The 24,210-nt window shown below is 46.6% G+C and overlaps 2 protein-coding genes across 7 annotated transcripts in view; one reads left to right on the top strand and one right to left on the bottom strand.

Annotated features, from left to right (window-relative positions):
- usp24 (ubiquitin specific peptidase 24) overlaps positions 1–12,635 on the top strand; it is a 45,289-nt gene extending 32,654 nt beyond the window's left edge. For 3 of the 6 annotated variants that reach the window (XM_084473265.1, XM_084473262.1, XM_084473261.1), the window contains 18 exons: positions 71–212; positions 1,489–1,518; positions 1,743–1,893; positions 2,205–2,300; positions 2,485–2,588; positions 2,779–2,892; positions 3,967–4,174; positions 4,505–4,594; positions 4,847–4,949; positions 5,365–5,483; positions 5,960–6,073; positions 6,187–6,252; positions 6,468–6,534; positions 6,654–6,732; positions 9,254–9,329; positions 9,459–9,545; positions 9,679–9,789; positions 9,907–12,635. In XM_084473265.1, coding sequence (XP_084329391.1) covers positions 71–212; positions 1,489–1,518; positions 1,743–1,893; positions 2,205–2,300; positions 2,485–2,588; positions 2,779–2,892; positions 3,967–4,174; positions 4,505–4,594; positions 4,847–4,949; positions 5,365–5,483; positions 5,960–6,073; positions 6,187–6,252; positions 6,468–6,534; positions 6,654–6,732; positions 9,254–9,329; positions 9,459–9,545; positions 9,679–9,789; positions 9,907–9,969 — 1,820 coding nt within the window. In that variant the 3' untranslated portion in view covers positions 9,970–12,635. The remainder of the gene's footprint in view (positions 1–70; positions 213–1,488; positions 1,519–1,742; positions 1,894–2,204; positions 2,301–2,484; positions 2,589–2,778; positions 2,893–3,966; positions 4,175–4,504; positions 4,595–4,846; positions 4,950–5,364; positions 5,484–5,959; positions 6,074–6,186; positions 6,253–6,467; positions 6,535–6,653; positions 6,733–9,253; positions 9,330–9,458; positions 9,546–9,678; positions 9,790–9,906) is intronic. The other 3 variants (XM_084473266.1, XM_084473264.1, XM_084473263.1) reach the window with 1 other exon arrangement.
- A 6,656-nt stretch (positions 12,636–19,291) lies between these two features.
- Positions 19,292–21,866, bottom strand: LOC311353014 (uncharacterized protein). The gene is made up of 3 exons (XM_084472853.1): positions 21,742–21,866; positions 21,187–21,513; positions 19,292–20,411 (listed from the first exon to the last, which is right to left on the bottom strand). Exons 2-3 carry the CDS (start codon positions 21,450–21,452, stop codon positions 20,246–20,248), a joined length of 432 nt encoding a protein of 143 aa, XP_084328979.1. The 5' UTR covers positions 21,453–21,513; positions 21,742–21,866; the 3' UTR covers positions 19,292–20,245.
- Positions 21,867–24,210: the final 2,344 nt, after the last annotated feature.

Raw genomic sequence — 24,210 nt, 5'->3', positions numbered from 1 at the left:
AGTTTATGCACAGGTGTTTTTGCGTATCTTTTGTATATGTATGGGTCTCTTTGTGTGTGTGTGTTCTCAGCCAACCCATACCCCGACGTCCGCCGGAGGTACTGGAACGCTTACATGCTGTTCTACCAGAGAATCAGTGACCAGAACTCTCCGGTCCTGCCCAAGAAAAGCAGGGTCAGCGTAATGAGACAGGAGGCCGAGGACCTCACTCTGTAAGTGTGTCCCCGCAGACGTACACACTGTAAACTGCAGGCACCTACATAGACAAACTGCAGGTCCCCACATGATCCGTCACACCTTAACCTGTAGGTGACCACATAGTAGGGATGTCACGATACCAGAAATTTAGTAGTCCATACCAATACCAGTGAAATTCCACGATTCTCGATACCCAATTCGATACCACGGTCAAAAACAAAACAATAAATCCCATGTACTTCAACATACACTAATTTATTAAAAACATTTAAACATTACAAAAAACAGTGGCACTGGCATGTAGCCTTCAAGTAATCAATAAAAATAAACCACTATTAACATTACAAAAAAAGAACAGCATTCAAGTAATAAAAAACAATAAAAAATATGCGCTGAAAGCAGGGAGTCATGCAGCTATGCGGCTCGCGTTTACACTTGCGTGCATGGCGGGGTTTAAAACATAACTTCCAACCTAATATTAAGTAATATAACGCAGGTGCGCAAGGCAGCCACAGGAGACGCCAACATTGTTTTCAACCGCTCGGTACCGCGCCGTATTAATTACCAAGTTTTGAAAATAAAAAGTATTTGAAGCGAATAAGCAACGCTGTTTTTGATTTGTTTGGTTTTTTTATTTGGTTTTGAACGAATAGTTTTGGATGCATGCATCGGCTTTGAGTTGGTTTGTTACTTTGAAATTGCATACGCTCGGAACACACACGCGCACGCACGCACACATTCACCGCCGCACCCACTACAACCTGCCGATCTTCAATCAAAACAACATCAAGTAAGTGATGACGAACGCAGTCGTACCATGCGTGTTTAGAAGCGCAACATTGAAACGGGTCCCGTCTGAAACGGTCGTGCGGTGCAGCGTTCCAAACGCAAAGTACTTCCAGACACGACCCTTGTTATTCTTTTTATCGACGAGTCGAGGCGAGCGGTCGCACTCGCTGCTGCTGCAGTCTTCCATGTTCCCGTGTAGGTGTATACATATGCTGCCCACGTGACGTCCGGAGGAATTGCATCCTCGGTACCTACGGTACTAAGAAAAACGAGTACCGTTTTTAGAATTTTGGTATCGACTTGGTACCGAAGTATCGGTTCTCGTGACATCCCTACCACATAGAACACATTTTCAATGAACCCAGATAAAATGTACTTTATAGTCCCAGAACGGTAATTCAGGGATGCAGACAAACTGTTCAAACTCGAATAGACCCACATAGGCAAAAAAAAGCATAAAAAAGTAAAAGAAAGTCCCCACTTCTCTCACTCTCTACACAGGCAAACGCAGGTTTCAAATTCTCCACACAGGTAAATGCACACTTCACACTCTGTGTCCCCAAAAAGGAGACAAGCAACATAATCTGAGAAACACAACTAACATTGTACAGTACAAATGTCAAGTGTAAAGTGTGTGACTAAAGGGGATTCACGTGTTACATTTCATTTGATTTGCATGGTGTGTAACTCATATTTTTGGACTGTTAAGGGTGTCCTGTGGTAGCAACACATGTCTTTGTTGTTCTGCTCTCTAGCTCCGCCCCCTCCTCTCCCGACGTCTCGCCCCAGTCGTCCCCCCGCCCGCCCAGGGCCAACAACGACCGGCTCACCCTCCTCACCCGTCTGGTGAGGAAGGGGGAGAAGAAGGGTCTGTTTGTGGAGAAGATGCCGGCCAGTATCTACCAGGTACACTCGGGTTACTAAGAAGGCCTGCTGGAAGCCTTTCAGCAGGCCTGATCTTATTCAACTGCTGTTGAAGTATTCTGTTCGTTTTTTTACAGAGAAATCCCCTGGATGGATTGACTCATGCATGCTTGTTGTTTTACGCTTGAGTAACCTTCTAGTTCAGATGTTGGTTTTATGGAATCGATAGATGCAGTACAAATATTTGCAATTGTAAATAGCTGTTTGTTTGTGATTGATTCATCACTCTACCAGCCCATCACATGGGGCAATATCAAGCTGAAAATATATCAATGATTGTTGTATGTGTGTAGATGGTACGAGATGAGAATCTGAAGTTCATGAGGAACCGCGACGTGTACAACAGCGACTACTTCAACTTCACACTATCCCTGGCCTCCGTCAACGCAGTGAGTGCTTCACATACCTTACAGGTCCTGGTCTCTCCCTCGCTCCCTGCCCAGATCCACATCACCAGAGATACTGTGTGTGTGTGTGTGTGTGTGTGTGTGTGTGTGTGTGTGTGTGTGTGTGTGTGTGTGTGTGTGTGTGTGTGTGTGTGTGTGTGTGTGTGTGTGTGTGTGTGTGTTACAGACAAAGCTCAAGCATCCCGACTACCAGGACATGGCCAAAGAGAGTCTCCAGCTGTCTGTCCATTTCCTCTTCCACACGTACCTGCACACCAAGAAGAAGCTCAGGTACGCGCACACGTCCATAGCTCACATTGACACTTCTGCACTATAAAGGAAGTGAAAAGCATAAGCCAATACAATTACGTTTGTATTGCTTTAGGATTCTCCTTTGGTTAGGTTTAAATGTCACGCCTCCATCCCTTATTTCGGAGTGTGTCTCTGTCTCTCCCTCTATGTCTATCTTGCTTGGGTCCAGGGTGGACACCGAGGAGTGGATGACCACGGTGGAGGTGCTGCTGTCTAAGAGCAGCGTGGCCTGTGGCTGGATGGTGCAGTATCTGGTGGGACCAGAGGGCCGAGAGATCTCCAGGTGAGTTCTGCCACCGGCCTTTCGGCCATGACACCAGATGACAAAGGAAAATTGTTTTGTTGGCTAAAGTTGACCAGCTAAAGGGCTGGTCCGGTAGATGACGTTCCTCAAGTTTTACAAAAATGACCCCACGCCAGGAACGTCCCGAGTATGGCTGTATTTAAGGAATAGCTCATCCCAATAACGGCTTATGTAGTCTAAAAAGTGTTCTGTCATACTGTTATACCTGGAAAAAGTGCAATGAACTAATGACTAAATCCCGGACTCTCTATAGTTTACTCCTCTATAACAGAGAGCATTGTCCTAGGGTCTCTGAGGGCCCTCTCCAAAATATTAAGACACACAATTTCAAACCACAATAGAGCCATCTAGAGCTCTCTAAGATAGGCACCACTGTGGATTAGGCTGCGGATGCTGATTGGCTGAAAAAACAGGCCTGTGTGTGTAGCTGAAACAAACTTCAAATCAAGTTTGTTGTGAAGAGTGGAGTGATTATATGTGGCAAAGTTGTGTTCCTTCAGGCTGTGGTTAAAAGGAGTTCTCGCTGCCTCTCAGAAGAACAAATGTGCCCTCACAAATGACTAGGGTTTCTGGACAAAAACGCTCTTCAACAAGCTTCCAAAATGACTTGTGACTGGGGCTTGAAGCCGACTAACCGAGGGAATAGGATTACAGAAAACAGAAAAGTGCCCACCCATACAGCTGCTTAAGGATTACTGAACAGGCCTACCAGGCCCAGGGTCCCAAGAGCTCTACACAAAGATGCTACTGTAATATAAGCTTATATTTGGTTTGTTCATCTCATGTCAATTTATTTCCACAAAATTCACCAGAATCTATAATTGATGGGACTATTTATCCAAATTTTCCTCCAGGGGAGCATACCCCTGGATCCCGCTTGACAATTATGTTGATCAGGGCATATATCTTGGCTTACCGCTTATCTCCCAGGGGAAAAAAGTTCAGGCTCAGGATTTTTTTCTACTATCACCCCTGAAAGCGGCAGGCACATCCGTACGTACGTACTAACGTGAGCACTGACCTGTGCCCCTATGTTTGCCTGCGGTACCCCAGGGTGTGCCTGCTGGAGTGCAGCCTGCGTGAGGTCCGGGTGGTGGTGGCCTCCATCCTGGAGAAGACCCTGGAGAGCGCCCTGCACTTCAGGGAGCCGGGCCTGGACAACCTGGTGGATGCACTGCTCTCCCTGCTGGACAAGGACGTCCCAGAGAACGTCAAGAACTGCGCCCAGTACTTCAGCCTCTTCAGCAACTTCGCTCAGCGGGTAAAGGAAGAGTTAGTCCAGTTGTTTGACTGAGTAGTAATACTACATTGAGGACAGGTCAGTGGGTAATGGAGAGTTAATCCATTTGTTTAAGTGATGGGTAATACTACACTGAGGAGAGGTTAGTTGGTAATGGAGAGTTAATCAAGATGTTTAGGAGATAAGTAATACTACATTGAGGACAGGTCAAGTTGCTTAGGTGATACTGGGAAACAACACATTGAGGACCGATTCAGATGGGTATGATTGAATAAAAGAAAGGAAAGGTGTGTAATGATGCTGGATTCTGAGCTTGAAGGTCCTGAGTGTGGGGTTGTTTCTCTGTGCTAGGGCTCCACGTCATGCCAGTTGTTGCTGAAACACGCAGCCTATCGTCGGATGCTTGTCTTCCTCCTTGGAGCCAACAGGCAGAACAACCAGGTAAGCAAATGGCGCATTCCCTTGGCGGCTCCACTTGTTTTCCCTAGTGTACCGAATTGTATAGTATTACTGTACTGTATAAGCCTTATCACCGTAACCAAGAAGGGCTGTACAAGTTCATCAAATACTAATGTATATTTGCAATAATTTGAAGGTTTAACCATATTGACATAAAAACTGAAACCGAGAGTATTTCCTCTTCATTGGACTAAACCCGTGAACCTCTGTCTCCCCCCCCCGATAATGTTCCAGAACCGCCGCTGGAGTCCGGCCCAAGCCCGCGAGTTCCTCCACCTGCACAGCACCCTGGCCCTCATCACCCTGAACTCTGACCTCACAGCCCAGAGGACCCATGGTCAGACACACACACACACACACACACACACACACACACACACACACACACACACACACACACACACACACACACACACACACACACACACACACACACACACACACACACCCCTTATATACAGTGGCATTGCCATGTGTCAGAGTGAATTTCGATCTTATTCCAATTTCCTTGTCAAATAGTGGGGAATCTAAGAAAGTAGTCATTGTCTACTGCACCCACGCTGTAGACATGTCACTTCCTGAGGGAAATCAATGCTATATATGGCCTCCCCCATCCACAACGTTATTGCGTTTTCTGTGTGAGTCACGTTTAATAGACATAGCGGTAATGGCATTAAGCAGACTGTTATTTCCTGTGATCAGAATGTTCCGAGAAACGTGTCTCACATGAGACGTGTGGTTGTGTTCCTCAGCCCCGGGAGCGTTCAAGCTGAGTGTGAGCAGTGTGCCCCCTGCCAGTGCTCTCATGCCGCTCCACGCAGACCTGCAGGCCTCTCTCTTCACCCCAGAGGGGCAACCATACCTCCTGGAGGTAACACACACACACACACACACACACACACACACACACACACACACACACACACACACACACACACACACACACACACACACACACACACACACACACACACACACACACACACACACACACACACACAATGCACATGGAAACAGACACACTACCCAAGAGTAACAACATATTGGATAACTGTAAAAAAGGTTAGGCATAATAAGCCTTAGCGGCTTGACATGTGACATGTTTTTACTTTCAAACTTTGTTGGATTATCAGTGTTTTACCTAACACACTAGGGTGGGTCTATCCTATTACTATTCACTACTCTTCCATTGGTTACAATGTTTCCAACTGGTGAATGGAGGCCCGTCGTAAAGGAGCAGGTATAGGTGAGGCAACTAACTCAAGAATGCTGTAGGTAGACTAGACGTGAGGATCCAACCCAGAGGCAGCCTCTTAGTGCTTGTGTGTATGTACATATGTGTTGTAGGTGATGTTTGCCATGCGGGAGCTGTCCGGACCACTGTCCCTCCTCATCGACATGATGGCCTACTGCTCCTACTGCAATGAGCCTTTCTCCTTCGGAGTCCTACAGCTGCTCAAGGTACGCATACAACAACATGTGGTTTCACTGTCTGTCAGACCATACCCACACGCCGTGTGTGATGAGACTCTGTGGCGGTCCTCATTTGTTCGGTCTCTTTGTGTTTGTGTTAGACCCAGTTAGAGACGGCTCCGCCACATGAACTGAAGAATGTGTTCCTGATGCTCCAGGAGCTTCTGGTGAGCAATGACTACTGATCACACAGCATCATGACACCTATATCTACTACTTTACCTTCTTTTGTTCGATTTGAAAATATCAAAGTAGTAGCAATATGATTTATTTCGATCGATCATTTCATTGGTGCAAATTATATGCTTCACCTGGATGGACATTTAGTGCACAGATATGTGCGTCTCATGTACGGCAATTAATCCCCTCTCTACCTCGTCAGGTGGTGGAAGACCCTCTCCAGGCCCAGAGACTCAAGTATGCGTTTGAGTCAGAAAAGGGCTTGTTAGGTACGTCTGTGTTCCTTTTGGTCCAACAGCACTTCACTGCACTGATCTTTATTAAATTTATGGGTGGGTGGGTGGGGGGTTGAGTTGCCCCGACTGACCTCTCTTCTGCCTTCTTCCAGCTCTGATGCACCAGAGCAACAACGTGGACAGCAGCCGCTGCTACCAGTGTGTCAAGTTCCTGATCACACTGGCCCAGAAGTAAGCCAGGATTATTTATAGAGCACTCCCATCACAAGCACTGTCTCAAAGGGCTAGTGATGGAGTCTAGAAGGCTGCTGATGCTCAACATGAAGCTTAATGGATGGCTGGGAGTGCTGCTCCAAAGATTCTGAGCAGCACTGGATGTTCTAGCTGATGTAAACCACGATTTACATTTTTGTTCAAGTCTTGTTCACAGTTTCATTCAGCATGCCTTTCAAGATGGCCGTGACATTAGTGGAGCAGTTAAGTGATATAATGGTTTATTTGGTGATACAAGCATGAAAATTGGCATGAGCAATCTCTGTGGGTCACTTGACAATAACGCACACACAGCTACTTGATATTTCAAGATGGCTGCCATTTTTCAAGATGACTGCCACCCGCCATGTGGATCTTTAAATTCTAAAAAAAAAATCATAGAAATGTATTGGGTTCCTCAAAATGCTCTGTCAAGAGAGGTTGTTTGACTGTGTGTTGTCAGGCCCACAACCTGTTCAGTTTGGTAAAACCTGTAACCAGGAGTTGCCTCCCACTGGCATAGCTCTTAGGGTTCACTGAGGTACACAAGCTCTCTTACCACGACAACGTAACGTTTTTTTTCTTCTTTTAAACTTAACAGCCATGATGTTTGTCAAAAAAATACTGCTCCAAAATAATGATTGAGCACTGGCTAATACTGAATGGCAATAAGGACAGATCCAGAGGCAACAGCAGCTCTGGCTAACACAGCCACGGAACCATGACAAACAGAAAGTATCTCAAACAATACTAAGGAACTAAACTGAAAATGTGCTTCACTGTTAGATGTACGCAGTGGAAGCAATGTTACAGGTTAGGTAACAACTGAAAACTTCACAGTAATAGGCTGGTGACAAAGTAGAACACAATGCGACGATGCAACGAGGGGAAGCGGAGCCATAGGCCTACACCTGAAAACACAGAGGACAGCAGGGAATAATTCTGGCAAAAGAAACATGCAATAGGTTCTAGCAGCTGAGTCCATATCTGAAGCACTTACACCTTCCAGTACATGCCTTGGTGCACCCACGTCTGGTCAACTCCCAACAACTCTCCACAATAAGTGGAAGCGGAGCCCAGAAGACTTTCCACTCCGCGTCCTGTTCCACCCATCCCCAGTCGGATGGGCTCGGCATTTGTGGATGTCGCTTCAATGCCTGTCCCCACACGTATCCAGCCTCATTAGCACGTTTGCCATCCTCTTTGAGTGCTGCTTGAGTTGTTGGGATTAAGTCACATTGTCTTTTCTTTCTGGCAAAGAGATCAAGCCTGGCCTCGTTCACAGTTGTGACTTCTCTGGACCTGTCATACATCAGCATAATAAATCTCTCCAAAGCTTGCAAGTCACTATCCTCCACGGCAGAGGGACATTTGCTGAGTCTTGCAAATGTGTTTGAGACCTCATCACACACACGTCCCATGTTTTTCCAGGCAGACTTCTTTGATTTGCCATGGAAGGATGACACAATGTCACAACCACTGAAGGCATGGCAGAAGAGGATACCACTTGTTTTCCCTGGTCTTATAGCTGAAACCATCTCATGTGTTAGGATCCATCTTGTCGTCTCTTCTTTGCCAAAAGTCACCCACATTTTCTCAAGGCCAAGTGGCATCAAAGAGGGCATAACAGTACGATCGTGCTCTCTGTTGAATAAACTCGGCTGAATGAGTTTTTCCTTGGTGTCCTGCTGACAAATGAAACATCTGCCCCAATTAGTTTTCTGTTATGATGCCTTCTGCCATGTCTGCAGCAAATGCATCGGCAGAGGGCGAGGGTTTATCCTTTTACCACCTTTTACCAAGCACTTTGATGTATGGGATACAACCAGGTCCATGTCTCAACCCTACACTTGGTCCGATGGTTCATCCAATGCCATATATTTCCCATGCGAACTGTACACCATCCGGTTTACTAAAACCCCATTATCCTTGGCTCGGCTCTCCAATGCTGGCACAACCTGTCAGTTCAGGAGCAGCTATCTAACTATTTTGGGGTAAATTAGACAGCATCTGGGGTTCTAACTTTTAATTAGCTGTCATTGAAGCTGTCATCACTCTGAGTTTAACAGCAGTGATATATCACCAGTGTGCCCTGGTAGTGCAGATATGCACTCTCGTCTAATCTATCTATGATCAATAAATCAACACAACTGTATTTTGATGCGTTAAAAGTTGTTCTTTAGTATGATCTAAAACACTGCTCCACCACTAAGGTGTCGGCCATCTTGAAAAATGGCCGCCATCTTGAAATTTCAAATGTCTCTGACAATTTTCTTTCAAGTGACCCATGGAGACTGCTCATGCCAATTTGCACGCTTGTATCATCAGCTGAAAGATTCTGACGAAAATAAGCACTTAACCGCTCCACTAATAGTAGTTGTATAGATTTATCACACAAGATGAGTTGAAGTGCCTTAGGGATTGTGGTAGTTATAACAAAGGAGATGAGTTGAAGTGCATTCGGGATGTTCTCCTGACGTGTAACACTTGTCGTCACCAGGTGTGCTCCAGCCAAAGATTACTTCAAGGATCTCTCTGGTCACTGGAGTTGGGCAGTCCAGTGGTTACAGAAGAAGGTCGGTCTTCAGTCCCCCACTGACAGCACGCTGCTGATACAGCACAGCTGGGAGCTCAGCCTGTGAATGTGATGACCATGCTTATGATGGTGTGTGTGTGTGTGTGTGTGTGTGTGTTTCCCCTCACAGATGTCGGAACATTACTGGACTCCTCAGAGCAACGTGTCCAACGAGACGTCCACCAACAAGACCTTCCAGCGCACTATCTCAGCACAGGTATGGACACGCACTCACTCGCTCTTACACACGCACGCACCGGTAAACCTAAACACACACACACAAATAAATGTATGATTCTAAGCGTACATCTGAGAGTCACCGCTGACTGTGGGGTCGGTCTTCCCCGTAGGACACGTTGGCCTATGCAACAGCCCTGCTGAACGAGAAGGAGCAGTCGGGCAGCAGTAACGGCTCTGATGGGAGCCCAGCCAATGAGAACGCAGACCGTAGCCTCCGCCAGGTATCCTCCAACCCCCAACACGAGAGGTCACGTGACACTCTTGCTCGTTCCCGTCCTTTCGAGGCGTTCCTCGTCTCCTCAGTGCTAACCTCCCCGTTGTTGTTTTTTTCTCCCAAGGGTTCAGAATCTCCCATGATGCTCGGCGATTCGAAGAGCGACCTGGAGGACGTGGACCCCTGACCCCTTCCACGACCACGGGGATCCCTCCAGTACAGAGGCGGTGGAAATGCTCCTGGCCGCCAACGGAAAGACTGCACTTCAACTCTGATTGGTCAGGACATTTTAGACCCAACACCAAACCAATCACTTTATTCTTCTGGTCGCTATGGCAGCGGGAGGGGCCGTGAATAAACCATGAGGCCCTTCCTGCTAGACCGCCCGAGGTGATAATGGAGCTTTATAATCATTGAGGTGAGGAGCGCTTCATTACGGCTAAGTGAGAACCTTCCATGAACAATGGATGAAATCATCCTTTTATTCATTCACTCACTCAGAATGACTGAAGGTCCAGGACGGGGTTGGGTTGTGTTTTAACAATTGTTTTTGCTCCTGTTTGCCAATATATCAACAAAGACATATTCATATTGTAAAGATTTGTTCCATACATGTAATTTCAAAATGTAAGATAATATTTTAAGGTCTCTGTGTACTCACCCTCACAGTTGTGTTACTACAAGATGTGGCGTCGCCTCCCTCCGAGGTGTGTGTCTGTGTGTGTGTGTGTGTGTCATTGTGCGTGTGTGCGTGCGTGTATGCGTGTGTGTGTGTGTGTGTGTGTGTGTGTGTGTGTGTGTGTGTGTGTGTGTGTGTTGGCACGTGAGACGCCCACACATTGAAAGGGGCGTGGTTGGGGTTTTTAAGTATGCACTTTATAAGCCTCTCCCAGTCTAGTGTGGGACGTAGGGAAGCACTGACTGGGCTGTCTCGCCACCACCTCACGGTTCTGCGTCTCCTCGTCAGATTCCAACAGTCCACTCCTAAGTTTCTTTGTGCCACAGAGCGCATGGAAACCGGCTCGGTGTGTGTATGTAAACCCTCTGAGCCCGGCCAACCTTTGAACGCATCCCTTACTACAGTAACCATGGACGTGGCATCTCCTGTCCGTTCCCGTGGCGACGGAGAGCGGACTGGTGTGTGAATCTCGGAGGAGAGGTGAACGGTGTTTAAGATGCAAGCAGCTCTTCTGCTGGCTTTTATCTGTTTTTTTGTTTACCTTTTCTTTTTTTTTTCCCTCAGTTTTGCTTTTTATGAGTATGCTCTGCCTGTTTCCTCTGGCCTGGATGAGTAGCCCGGGGCAGATAGTTTGAGGGACCGCCTTATGCAAGTACCGCTGTTCTGCACCTCGGGCATCTGTGCCAAAGGAAGGGGAACTCAGGAGTATGTTTTATTTTTGGTGCCAATGTTGTATACACACAGACACACACACACACACACCAACAATTGCAGAACATGCGCACATTGCTCACTCACCAAAACGCAGATCCAAACGGTTTTTTTCCATCATGTGCATTATTATCATGTTTAGTTTGCCAACAAGAGTTTCTCTTTTCACGTCTGGCCTTCACCCCCCCCCCCACATGTCGTGTAGTCCCTCTGCCGTCCCCATGCTCCCATCTCTCTTCCACCGATCACATCGGGAGACTTGAAGTGCCTTAACCTCCCGATGTGCCACCCCCCCCCCCCCCCCTTTGTCCCGTGCTCCCCACTGTGTAGCCGGCACTCCCGTCTGGAGAGCCCCGGTTCCCCCCACGAGAGGCTCATCAGTTCCTTTATATGCAATGCTGTGGCTTTCTTCCTTATGGTGTTGAGGGGATTTTGGGCACCGTGGGTGGGGGGGTGCCTCTGTGTTGTGTGCCAAGGTTTTTAGGAATGTAGTTACCTGGGTAACTAGGTTGCTGAAGTCTTGAAGCCCAATAAAACAGGGTTTAGCTGGTGTGTGCGAGAGTGTGTGTGTTTGTGTGTTTGAGATCAAATGCTGCTTCTAGTCACTAAGTGTAGTTCAAAGTGCAGACTGCACATTAGACAACCGATGAAATGATAATCTACTCCAGCAGAGTAACCTTCACCAAGACTGTAAGGCCGAAGACGTTACAGTCCTGCTTCACACAGAGCCCTTTGTGTTGTTCTCTGACCTTCGGGAGATGATCGCCGCAGTCACCGTTTTTTAAAACCAGGCTTTAAAACGTTCACGTTGTGTGTGTGTGTGTGTGTGTGTGTGTGTGTGTGTGTGTCTGAATCTCTTCAGCAATCATTTCTTGGCATTTATTTTTTTTTCAATTGACTGACTACCTGGCTTTAGTCCACATGGCGTTCCATGTTGAACTGGTCAGCACCCCAAGCCCCGGCCCTCTGCCCTACCAGATGGGGATGTGAACCTATCTGAGCCTGTGTGAGCCCGGCACACGGCCGCATGTGTGGCTGACGGCAGAGGCTTGTGTATTATGTGTAAATGTTTCCATGGAAGACAAACCCCTCTCTTTATCTTTGCATCTGTGAATCGCTCATCCAGACTCACTATCACAACCACTCCCACCACCGCCACAACCCCCTCATACTCACCCGGCCACAGGGACGCTTTCAGTGGTCCCCTCTGAGCACCTATAGACTTCTTTTTTTTTTTTCAGAGACTTTGAAACACTTTCTTTTTAGCCATGGGATGTGGGAAGGGGTGGGGGGGGCAGCGAGGGTGGGGGACGATCTTTACGGGTTTTTACTGTCATTCAACTTTGAACACTCACTTCTGAAGGACAAAAGTCTGCCACGAGGGGATTCTGTAATGCATGTTAAAAAAAACCTGTTTTAATTTGTACATCAGAGTTTGATTATGGGGAAAAATTTGATATAAAATAAACTGGAATGCACAACGTTTTGTAATGTTTTTGTTTTTTTCCATGTGTCATTATTTGCATTATTTTCACAACAGGTTCATTCATATTACCAGAAGCTTCAAATCTCCATCTGTGTTTCACCTTTTTTAATGAGAAACTGGAGCATTTGGAAATTACTTACTTATTTAATTATTCTTTCTTTATAGCCTTTTAATACCAAATCATTGTTTTTGCATCAGAGCCACTTTGTGTGTACAAATCACCTTGGTTGCCATCATTTTATGCAAAACATTGTTCCTTTTTAGAAGGCCTGTTTTCATTTGCTGTTCATGAAAGTACATTACTACTCGTCACTCCACAAATGCCTTACACATGGCTTAAAATATTGCTACAACAATGTACAACAGTTCTGCATATACAGTATTGCTAAAGTAAATTTTCTGCTCAGTTTGCTAAGCATTGTGAAATAAAACAACGAGATTCTGGGGCTCTTTATGGTCCCACGTTCACGCAACGCAAGGACCACACAGACGCTTCGACGTAGTCATGAACGTTTATGGTCCTGCGTCAGGTTTTAGTGAGCGGACCAATCGCAGCCCTTGCGGCTGCATCGCCTCGACGGATGGTTACAATTTTGGGGAGGCGCACGTCAGGCCCTTGCGGTGGACGCAAGGAGGGTCCGCAAGGACGTAAGGTGTCCGTAACCCCCTTGCGTTGCGTGAACGTAGGACCATAATCAGCCCTTAAAGATGTAAAAGCCTCATGTCTCGTCAGCCCGTCACACTAAAGTCTGTCTCTGTAAAGGCGACAGCTAGCCGTGTTGCAGCGGTGGAGAGATGACGCGGGCTCTGCATATTTTCTGACAAGACAGCAGGTTGCAACTCCTGCGACCCCGTTCACCCCTGTGGCACTGCCAACAAGGCAGCTGTCGCCCTTAGCAACCGGCATCCATAGTGCGGAGCCTCGAGACGGCACTGCAGTCGGTCAGAGTCCAGCCAGATGGACAGGACACCTGCACCTGAGAGTCAAAAGTGCTATCGGAGGTAGTCGAAGGTGAGGATCTCATTCTAACCCAGGGTGATACCAAAAATATGGCGTATTTTCTGGAGGGGACATCAATAATATCAACGTATATATCAAACAGGCTTTAATGGTGGCTTAAAATGTATATTTTAATGAATCCCTTTAAGGCTAGCTAACTAAATCACTAGACATGTTACCCACACACATCCACAAATGCAGCACAATTCATTCTCTGAAAATAGGCATAGAGGTGTAAGGCACCAATCATATTATATGCAACGGTTTAGACCACTGAGCAGGGGATGTAAACAAATACTTTAAAAGGTGAGCTGTTCCTGCTTGAATTACTTCAAAAGTGGAGTAGGCTTCTGTGAAATATATATTTTCAATAACACGTCCCCTCCCCCCGGGACCTGCACCCATGAAAAGTAATTCTAAATATATGTATTAAAAGGCTTGCCTAAAATGATCCTGTGTAGAGGATCACCTGGAGGTCATCATATGTGATGTGTTCCAGCAGCTGACATTCCGGTGCGTGGCACACACTGCCTCCGACGTCTTCTCCTCGGTTGCCAGACAACTTTTTCTAGTTGCCATGGTGCGGACGCGAGTCGGGCAAGACGACTTCAGCAAGGGACCGTGAGCTGCAGCATACATATATAAGCACATATAATACAGGGGTAGTGGGAGAAATTAAATGTGAGGGAGAAGATCTGTATAATTTTTATACAGACATTCCCCAGTCTAGAACTGTGAGTGTAGAACAATACTATAGTCCTTTGTGCAATAGTTATTCCGCAGTCATTTCCATTTCCGGCTGGAACAAGCATCAACACTAACCTACACTGGCCACTCGGTGCCGATGCTTTGAGATATCCCAATTTCAACACACTCAAAGTTCAAATATCATCTCTTCGGACGGCACTTGTGCTGACCTCTAGGCGTCTAACCAATCACATTGAGCCTAAAGGGTCCAGATGACTTCAGAACTCGGGTTCGAACCGAGAAAAACTTTGGGCTCTGGCATGAGTGGTGGCCCTCACCTGTCAGATGGTGCTGTGGAGCCACACACTGGGCGTGTACCAGGTATTAAGTTCACTTGTTGCGTGTAATGGTTTATTCGTTTCCCTGTATCATTTCCTTAATTTAGAAGACAGTTTAAATATATATATATATAGTTTAAATATATAAATAAATATATATATATATATATAAATATATTCTTTAAATATATATATATATATATTTAAAGAATATATTTATATTAAAAAAATATATTAAAAAAAAAATATATATTTTTTTTATAAAAAATTATAATTTTTTAAAAATAAATAAATTAAAAAAATTTGGACCTGCGCAGGGTTTTTTTTTGGACCTGCACGCAGGTCCAATTTATTTATTTTTTTATTTTTTTTTCAAGTGGAAAATGTCTTTTTTTTTTTCTATTTTCTATTTTCTATTTTTTTTAAGTGGAAAATGTCTTAATCTGTGTCCGATTTCCACTTTTCTAAGAGTGAGAAACTAGGCTGTCATATTGTATGCAAAATCACTCAAGACTGTGATCAAAAGGATAGCCTAATAGGCTACAGTTATTTAAAAAAAAAACAGCAATCAACAAATAATACCAGCTTCTATGGCCAGCTATACTGAAATGAATGATTTAGTCAGTCACAGCGAGGGTACCACGGAGTTCTAAAGCGTCCAGTTCAGTTGTAACCCGGCCAATCACAGACAGAGTAGGGCAGGTCTTGGCGTGGCCATAGTAGGATTCGTAAATTCGCTCCCTGCCCCGGGGGAAGCACTCCTCCTCGTAGAACATGCGTTTCTGCAGTGTGGTGGCAGCGGTGGTGGAGGAGAAGAAGGAGGGCGGAGCCTTGGTGGCGGGGACGTCACGCTTGGGCTTCCACTGGTTGGCGGCGCTGCTGACGGCCATCGGCTTCAGCTTGGCGGACATCTTGGTCTTGATCAAGATCTTGATCTTGGCCGGCCGGCGGGGCGTGGTCTGGTCCGGGCCGGCCTCGCCGAAGCGGGTGTGGGTGGAGCTGGAGCCAGGCGTGGGGACCCTGGGGGAGGAGGGGCGGGTGTTGGCGTTCTCCTGCTGCCGGTGGTGGTTCTTCTTCTTCTTGTAGTCGTGGTAGTGGCTGGTCCTCTGCCCCTTCTTCAGTGGTCCCGGGGTGGCGGGGGGGTTTGGGTGTGGTGCCGAGCAGACCGGCTTCCTCAAGTTCTGGACAGGGGGGAAAAGTAAATAAAATCACAACGTTATTCAGTGGCATTCTAAAACTAGTGGGGTCAGGGTGCTGTGTGTCAGAGGAGAAGAGAGAGACAGCTTACCTTTGACCTTCCACTTCACCCTGTGCTCCCTCTGGTTGAAGTCGACGGGAGTGTCGTAGTGGTTGATGAAGGGCGTGCTGGGGTAGGTCCCATTATGATGGCCGCACCGGGGACCACCCCACGCCACCGTGTGCATCCCGTGACACTGGCTGGTCTACAGAGGTTACCCTGATGAACTAGATAGCCGATGTTCAGTCAGGAATGAATGACTGTGTGATTTTAATGTTTACTACTAAGCCATTTGGCAGGCACTTCATCTGAAGCGATTGATAGTGAATTTAGATGCATGTCATTAAGGAGCAGGTAGTTGTTAAGAGCATCTGGCACAATGATCCCTACAGTCAGGTATCAAACCCGCTACCTTTCGGCTTGGAGTCAAACACCCAAGCCACTGCTACACCGTCCTCCCCTTGTAACACTATCCTTCCCGCTCCTCTGTGTCTTTCTCTGGATCTCTGTCAGCGAGGAGAGCGAGAGCGTGATAATCCTCTCTGACCTGTCTGTGAACTCTGAGTCCGTACTCCTCAGGGACGCTGTTAAAGTGTGTGAAGAGCACACTGCCTTGCAGCTCCCGGTGAGACGTCTGAACACTCCCATCCATCAGGAACACCTCCGCCTTGCCTCCGTCAGGAACACCTCCGCCTTGCCTCCGTCATCTGGACAGGACACAGGTGGAACACTCTCATGGAAACCAACTCTTTGGCAGATGATGAATATCTAACCAGCAACCAGCTCCATCCTGCTACATGGTTGAGTATTGTTTATTTAGTTTATTTTTTTAGTTTATTTTTTTATAAAACTGTGCAACCTCTGTGATTTCTATTGGCTTACTTGAAAAAACCAATACCTTGGGGAGACTGGAACACAGACCAGTTGGTCTGTGGAGGATATAAATTTTGCCTGCTGCATGAAAGAAACAGAATTGAATGGTAATCCCAGTCAGTTGCTTTCAGAGAAGACGCAACACATCAGTTTATGCTTTAAGTAGGGCCTAGTTTTTAAGTATGCTTATAAATAAATCCTTCTTCTAGCCTGGAAATCCAGACCCACATCTAGAAAGCTGTAGGGTCCCAACTCGAGGGGTGGATCCAAGCATGCATTTGAAAATATCACTGCACGCAATTGGATAACACTATGACCAATCAGAAGAATACAAGGGGTATCCACGTATCCAGACCAGCGGAGCTAACCAATAGATAAGACTCTTGCCGTATCCGGACGGTAAAACAGCAACGCTTTTGGCCCGCCTATATCAGATACACAGATGTGATTGGTTAATGTTCTGGCCCAGGGGAATCGGGGAGTGAGTATATTGCTCGTTCCTAGAGTGACTTGCTAAGCAAATTCAAATTGTGCTCTCCCGAGAACTTTGGATTTCCAGGGTATCCTTCTTCATGACTTCCGGTGAATTCAGAAACATGTCATTTAGGAGCAGGAAGTGGGATGAGGCATCATTCTCAGGGATTCCTTATCGGGGGACTGGGGAGAGCCCCTATTTAAGTGGGGTTATGTTATTTGTTGTGCATGTGTTGTGCACGTATATGTGTCCCACTGGAAAATGGCCAACCTGAACTAACTATTCTAAAGGTAAATAATGTGTAGGCCAAATTAAAAAGAGACAATGACAGATTGCAATTGCAATTGTATCTGGAAATATTGATTTGTGTAGGGGTTTAGCACTAAAGCTTTCCAGACTGCTTCTCAATAGATTAAGGGTTTCCAAGTGTAAGCAACTTACAGGCTGATTGAAATATATTTTCCTAGAATTGTCCAAGAATCCCATTTTTGGTAGACAGTGCCCCCTCCCCTCCACACACAGTGGTACACGCGTTAACTCATTTAGGGTGTAGTAGTCAGCATATTAAAGGTGACATATTATACCACCAGGTGTGGGTGTGATTAGCCATTACAAGCCGTTTTGAAAATGTGCAGCACAGGTGGGCGTGTCCACCTAGATGTGTGACGGATAGATGAGCAACGTTTGCTACAGTCCACTGGGTAGGCTGGTAGACTGATCTATCCAGCACACATCTAGGTGGACACGCCCACCTGTGATGTCAGAAGCTGTGCATTTTCAAAACGGCTTGTAATGGCTAATCCCACACCTGGTGGTATAATATGTCCCCTTTAAACCCTAAATTATTATATAGGAACAAAGTGTTAATGAAATTGCCACGATACAAGCTAAATGGCAGATAAACAATACAGTACATTTTTTGAGATCATAATGTCATTATTATTTTTGAATAATGATTTTTCTTAATTGATTCTTAAACAGCAACCGTTGATAAGAGTGAGATGAAGCCCCATGGGCAGATCAGGCTCAGTAATGGACTGCTCTGATGCCTGGGGCGCCTCTGGGGCCGGACCGTTACTTCCCCTCTCGCCATGGCAACCATGCTACAGCTCATCATTATCATCATTACTGGATTAATGGAAAGTGACAAAGACAACCTAATGATATAAAGATGCTTATAAGTCTATATGTGGCCACTCTATTAGCATCAATGAGGAAACATGGCAGTCATTTATCCATCCGTCTAGAGAAGTGAGTTGTGCCCAAGCCTTTGGATCAAAGGCCTGACTGACGCAGGACTTTTCATCGAAACCTCTATTCTTTTTCCATACAGGTCAGTATTAGAGTTGAAGTCATGCCGTTCTTTCTCCTAACGCAGATCATCTCAGACAAAATGGAACCACCCTCAAGCAAGCCCAGGTTGGCTTATTGGTTTAGTTGTGTGTGTGTGTGTGTGTGTGTGTGTGTGTGTGTGTGTGTGTGTGTGTGTGTGAGTGCGGTGGAAGGGCTGTTTCGCTTCGGTCTAAATGAACAAGCAGTCCTCAAGCCCCTTTAATTCACGAGAAACCAACGGGAACTGACAAACAACCCACAACCCAACACGCTGGAATAATATCATCCATCATCCTATCTTCCATCACACACTAACACAGCACACACACACACTAATCCACAGACACATGCACACCTTCTCTCCCACATACACTTTCTCACACGGACACACTCAGGACAGGTGCCCATACATACCGTGAGGTCCCCCCAGTGCGGACAGCGCTCCTCGGTCACACTGAAGGGTCCCAGGGCGGCCACACACAGCCCGCCACCCGTCAGCCCGTAGCTGGACGGCTCCACGCAGTCCCAACCCAACGTGGCCAACACAAACCGCGGACTGTTTCATCTTTCTTCGTCCTGGTTTCTCAAGGTGAAGGTGTGTGTGTGTGTGTGTGTGTGTGTGATTAAGTACTTTTTTAAGGGGGTCCTTGCCTCCTGCTCATTGGCAAAATAGGTAACATTTTTTGCCTAACACGTTCCATTGTTTCCATCGTTTCCAAAGTGACCAGGTGTTCTGTATTCAACAGTCATGTGTCTGTTTAGACTTCAATAGTTACTTACAGTAAACATTTGCCATATTTATTTTTCTTTATAGGTCTCCACCAGTATTTAATTTTTCACTCAAACAAGCCATTACTTCTCCTTCACAGGCACCACCCACAGAGAATCGTGGTAGACTAGTCGTTAACTCACGCTTCCAGAAACATCTCCACACAGGCCGGCCCTGGCCGTCATTCTTTCAAAAGAAATTAAAAAGAGTACAAACCTGGGCACAACAACGCTGCTGCCAAAAAGGCACTTTGCTTTGGGATAAACCAGTAATAAAATGCTTTGTAAGTTCGTGCACGCAGCTAGGCCGATCCATACGGCTGGGATGGAAGGCAGATCTTCCAGAAGGATAAGTGTGTGTGTGTGTGTGTGTGTGTGTGGGGGGGGGGGGGGGTGGTGTTCATAGTGACAGCCTTCAGTGTGGCCTATAAAGTACCTGTTTACTGGGCTTACGGTCAACTGAACTGTCATACAGGGTCAACAACGGTTCAAAAGTTACATAAGGCTGGAGTCCCGGGTGGGATGGGGCAAGGTTAGAGCAACACAGGAAATGGTAAACAGTAAAGTTCCCTCCAACGTTTCATCCATCTAGGACTCGTGTCCTCACAGCCCTATTTTTAGTTCAGCCCAGATCGTCCCCTTGGCTTGCAGGCCCCCACTTCTGTGCTCGCTTTGGTGTTCAAGATGGTGGTTCCCAGGAAGGCACAAAGAGTGAACTTTTTTTTGCTGGTGAAATGCAGCTGACGATGGTTTTGTCGTCTCAGGCTTGTTTCATGACTCATGGATTCCTGTCCCTGCGGTTTTCTTCTTCCTCTGGGAGAAAGGGAGGAAAGGGGGTGAGGGAGGGATGGGGGGGGGCAGGGGGGGGGGTCACAGGTCATATCTGCTGCGAGGCGTGCTCCTGGCTCTTCATCACCGTGTCATAGGAGGGCGGGGGCTCCAGGTCCCAGGGGGGCGGCGTGGAGGGCAGGGAGGGCTCGGCGAGCTCGGCCTGCCCGGCCACCGAGTCCGTGGACATCTCCCTGCGGATGCGGTCCAGCCTCCTGAGAAGAACAAAGTCCACCATGTGATGGTAGTTCTTTTGAGGGCGACTCATTTTGTGAACATGCGGTCGCTTCCTGTTCCGCTTTCCGTCCATAAAACTTTAGCGCCGGCAGCACTCAGTGTGTTTGTGAGTACTTGTGAGTCATAATCTCCCCCTGCCTCTGAGATTAAAACACGACACAACGCAAAACACGCTTGCGAATGTGTTAAGCGCTAACTAGCACTAACCACGTAGGAGACGAGCAGCCACTGGCCAGAGAGCCATCTCCTGTCTGTTACTGGAAGTATAAAAAGGCTGGAGAGCGTGCACCTGGCTTGTCTCTGACACCATGGGAGAGATTGAGCAGAGCAAGTCTTGTATACATTCATGGGCCATCATAGGCAAGCTTTCCCTGTGACCTACTTCTATTTTCAGAACATCTTTATTTTTCACTCCTCTCTGTGTCACACATTCAGCACACATGAATGTTCATTTAGATTCAGCTTCTTATTAAACTATTATTATTGTGTGTGTGTGTGTGTGTGTGTGTGTGTGTGTGTGTGTGTGTGTGTGTGTGTGTGTGTGTGTGTGTGTGTGTGTGTGTGTGTGTGTGTGTGTGTGTGTGTGCGTGCGTGCGTGCGTGCGTGCGTGCGTGAGAGAGAGATGGAGAGAGAGAGAGTGAGAGAGAAAGGCACGTCATGTGTTAAAGACCTAATAGCATATGGTGGCATATCAGTGACTCAAAAACTACGAATATGAAGTTACCCATCTGTGTGTGAAGCACGTGCGCCTACCTTTGTATTGCCAGCGCCTGGTGGGGGCTGAAGCGGGTGCCCGTGCGGGGGTGCAGGAGAAAGTGTCCTGGCACCGCCACCTGCAGGTTCTTCATGGCAGCGCAGAGCCCAGTGACCACCAGCCCCGCACCCCCGAGCCCCAGAATCAGTCCGAGTTGAAACAGCGGGATACCGTGGGGAACGGCGCCCGTGAAGAGTGCCATGACCACACCGGCCGTCATCAGCACCACGCCCAGACACAGCAATATGCTCTGGGGAAAGGGCATGTCTGTAGTGTCCCCCACCGCCTAACCGCTGCTACATTGAGCGACCCCCATCACAGAGAGCCTGCAATCGAGTAACGGACACGGAGAGATTATTTCAGACCGATCCACCAACCGTAATTTAAGCAAACCCGGATGCGATGAAAAACGTTTGCTTTTCAAACAGCTTGCTTTTTACGCGACTACAGTGCAAAACGAAACTCCAAAATATACATGAGTGAGCACCCCAGGAGAAAGGCTAACTACGTGCAAGTATTGTTTAGGTGTCCAAATGTTGGTCGATTCACTTTACCTTTACAGAAGACAGGAAAGGTGACGGGGATTCTCATAGGTCTCCGGTTACACAATAACATGTGGAATGAACCGTCCTTCATCCAGTCTCATCATATCCCCAGCAGTGACCGATGCCCACCAGGGCTCTGAGAGAGTCGCTGCTGACGATAACGCGCGTGTCCCACCGTCTACAACTGCAAGAAGACCGCGCCCCCGCTAGCTGGAAGTGTAGCTTGTGTGTGTGTGCGTGGTTGCGTTCGTGTGCGTGTGTATGCGCGCGCGCGTGCCAGTAGAGGAAGTCGCGTGAGGCGTTCGCTCTTTGGGCTGGGCGGGCTGCGCGCGGGTTCCGTCACCAGAATCCTGAACTTCTTATAGGAATGCTTTTCCTAAAATGCAACGAGAACTATCCAAGATGTATTTTTACGCGTCACACCAATAATGAAAAAGATAATGATGAAACGGGTCCGAATATCCAAACGGCAGACAACAATCACTATCAATATTTTTTGTAACTGTTGCTGCCTGGCTACCAAGTTCTACATTTGTTCGGACGTTTTTTTTGCAGCCTTGTGGTTAGCTATTAGCCTCTTATTAACTCAAAAATGGAACTTCGTCCGAGTTCAACAACACCATTATATTTACCCTACGTTCGCCTTTCTTGTAACGCACTTTATTTCGTGGGACTTTGTGTTATACACTTCAAGAATTAAGATCAAGATTTCTGACCCTCCTATAAAGGAATGTAGTAACTCATGTTATCCACGCTATGGGTGTGGCTTCAGGGTTTGAGGTTCGCCTTAACAAGCTTCTGTTGACTGACGGAACTCCATCCCTCAGTTCCGTTGACATCCATCTGCCCTTGCTGGACAGCCTATTATTAAAGGTAGAGTAGACTATTTGAGAAACAAACCAGAGTAAGCTAGATATTGGATTTATCCAATGGAAAAAGACCAAACCTCCTTTCCTGCTTTCCTGACTCCCTGCAAAGCCACTGCCCCAATAACACATGAAATAAACTACGGTAACTTTAACAATAGGTCTGCCTAGCCTTGTTGAAGACTAGCCTGGGAACCAGATGAATCTCGTGAGCTCACGTTTCACTTGCTCTGCAGATAAAGTCTGGCTCCCCTCCCGTACAAATAGATTTGCCCGGTATGAAATAGACCGGCCAATCACAACCGTTTAGATCAGATCTTCTCTGCTGCAAGCATGTTGTATGATTAACAGATGTCGTCGCGCAGTGCTGCCTCACCCCTCTCGTTGCTATGGTTGGTTGTAGACCTATCCAATTTCATCCAGAGGCATTTGGGTCTGTGCCCGTTGGTGACGCCCCTTGGAAATCGAAAATGAACGGAGAGGTTTCAGACTAATAACTTGTAATTCGTCTGGCGATGCCCGGCTAATGGAAGACGCTGTTCACAATCTGCACAAAGAGTGACCGGGCAGAGTTTGCGGGTAGCCGGGTAGGTAGGTAGACAGACAGATAGACAGATTACAGGTCTGCGACAGCCAGATAACGGAATTTTGTATTTTTTTTTGTCAGAGCATTTGATTTATTGATTGCTCTTGGGGTGTAAAGAGAATTTCAACAAATATGACAAAAAGTGCTTCTATAATAAATTGCCTCCCCTAGCTTTAAACTAACAACACCTATGCAGAATGAATATCTTATTGAACATACATGTTTTAGTTATTATTCTTAGTTTATTACATTTTTTCATCAACTTTACTTTCTACTTTCTGACCTTCTTAATAAAGTAGGCCTATCTGTATGCATATCCTTGCATAAACTTTTGTAGGTAACAGCAATGTGTAATGTGTGCTTTGGCCGTAAGAATTGAGAAAGCCCACTCATTGAAATACTAACTTGTTAAGATTGGTCTATTGTTAGATCTGCCTCCTGAGGGAGGGTGGCTATGTCCTTGGGTATCACCTATGGGCCTGCCCTGGTCTGTCCTTGCGATCTCAAAATAATGACATAGGATACTAAATAATGGCCGATGACAACAGACAGACAGTAGGAGAAATAAGACAAAGGGTAGGAATGCCCCCTCCAACATTATTTTCAGGAAACAACTCTGTGGCCTTCATGTGCATTTCGAGCCCAAGCTCTAAAGAATATTGTAAAGTGCAAAGTGCAGCCCTAGCAACCATAATAATAAATAATTAAAGAAATGTAATCTGCATGGGTGATGACATGCATAAAGAAACTACATGGGTGAGGACAGGCTTAAATGAACTACATGGGTGAGGACATGCTTAAACAAACTAGAGTGAGGATTGGCTTAAAGAAACTAGAGTGAGGACAGGCTTAAAGAAATGACATGGTTGAGGACAGTCTTAAAGAAACTTAACATGGGTGAGGACATGCTTTTTATTTAATAGGAGCCTTGGAGAGGAGACTGCTTAATGAGTCGCAAGGGCAGCTTCTTTCACACTGGTCGATAAGAGCAATCCTCCTCATCCCCTCCTATTAACCACACCTTGC

The sequence above is a fragment of the Micromesistius poutassou genome (genome assembly GCF_964030765.1).
Source record: "Micromesistius poutassou genome assembly, chromosome: 9".
NCBI lineage: Eukaryota > Metazoa > Chordata > Actinopteri > Gadiformes > Gadidae > Micromesistius > Micromesistius poutassou.
This window is presented reverse-complemented; position numbering and strand designations above follow the sequence as displayed.

Bases quoted from the DNA above. Each gene is read 5' to 3' on its own strand.
- LOC311353014 (XM_084472853.1), bottom strand. From the start codon at position 21,452: ATGCCCTTTCCCCAGAGCATATTGCTGTGTCTGGGCGTGGTGCTGATG. The intron at 20,412-21,186 runs GTAGGCGCACGT...TGTTCTTCTCAG, and splicing joins CAGGCGCTGGCAATACAAAG to GAGGCTGGACCGCATCCGCA.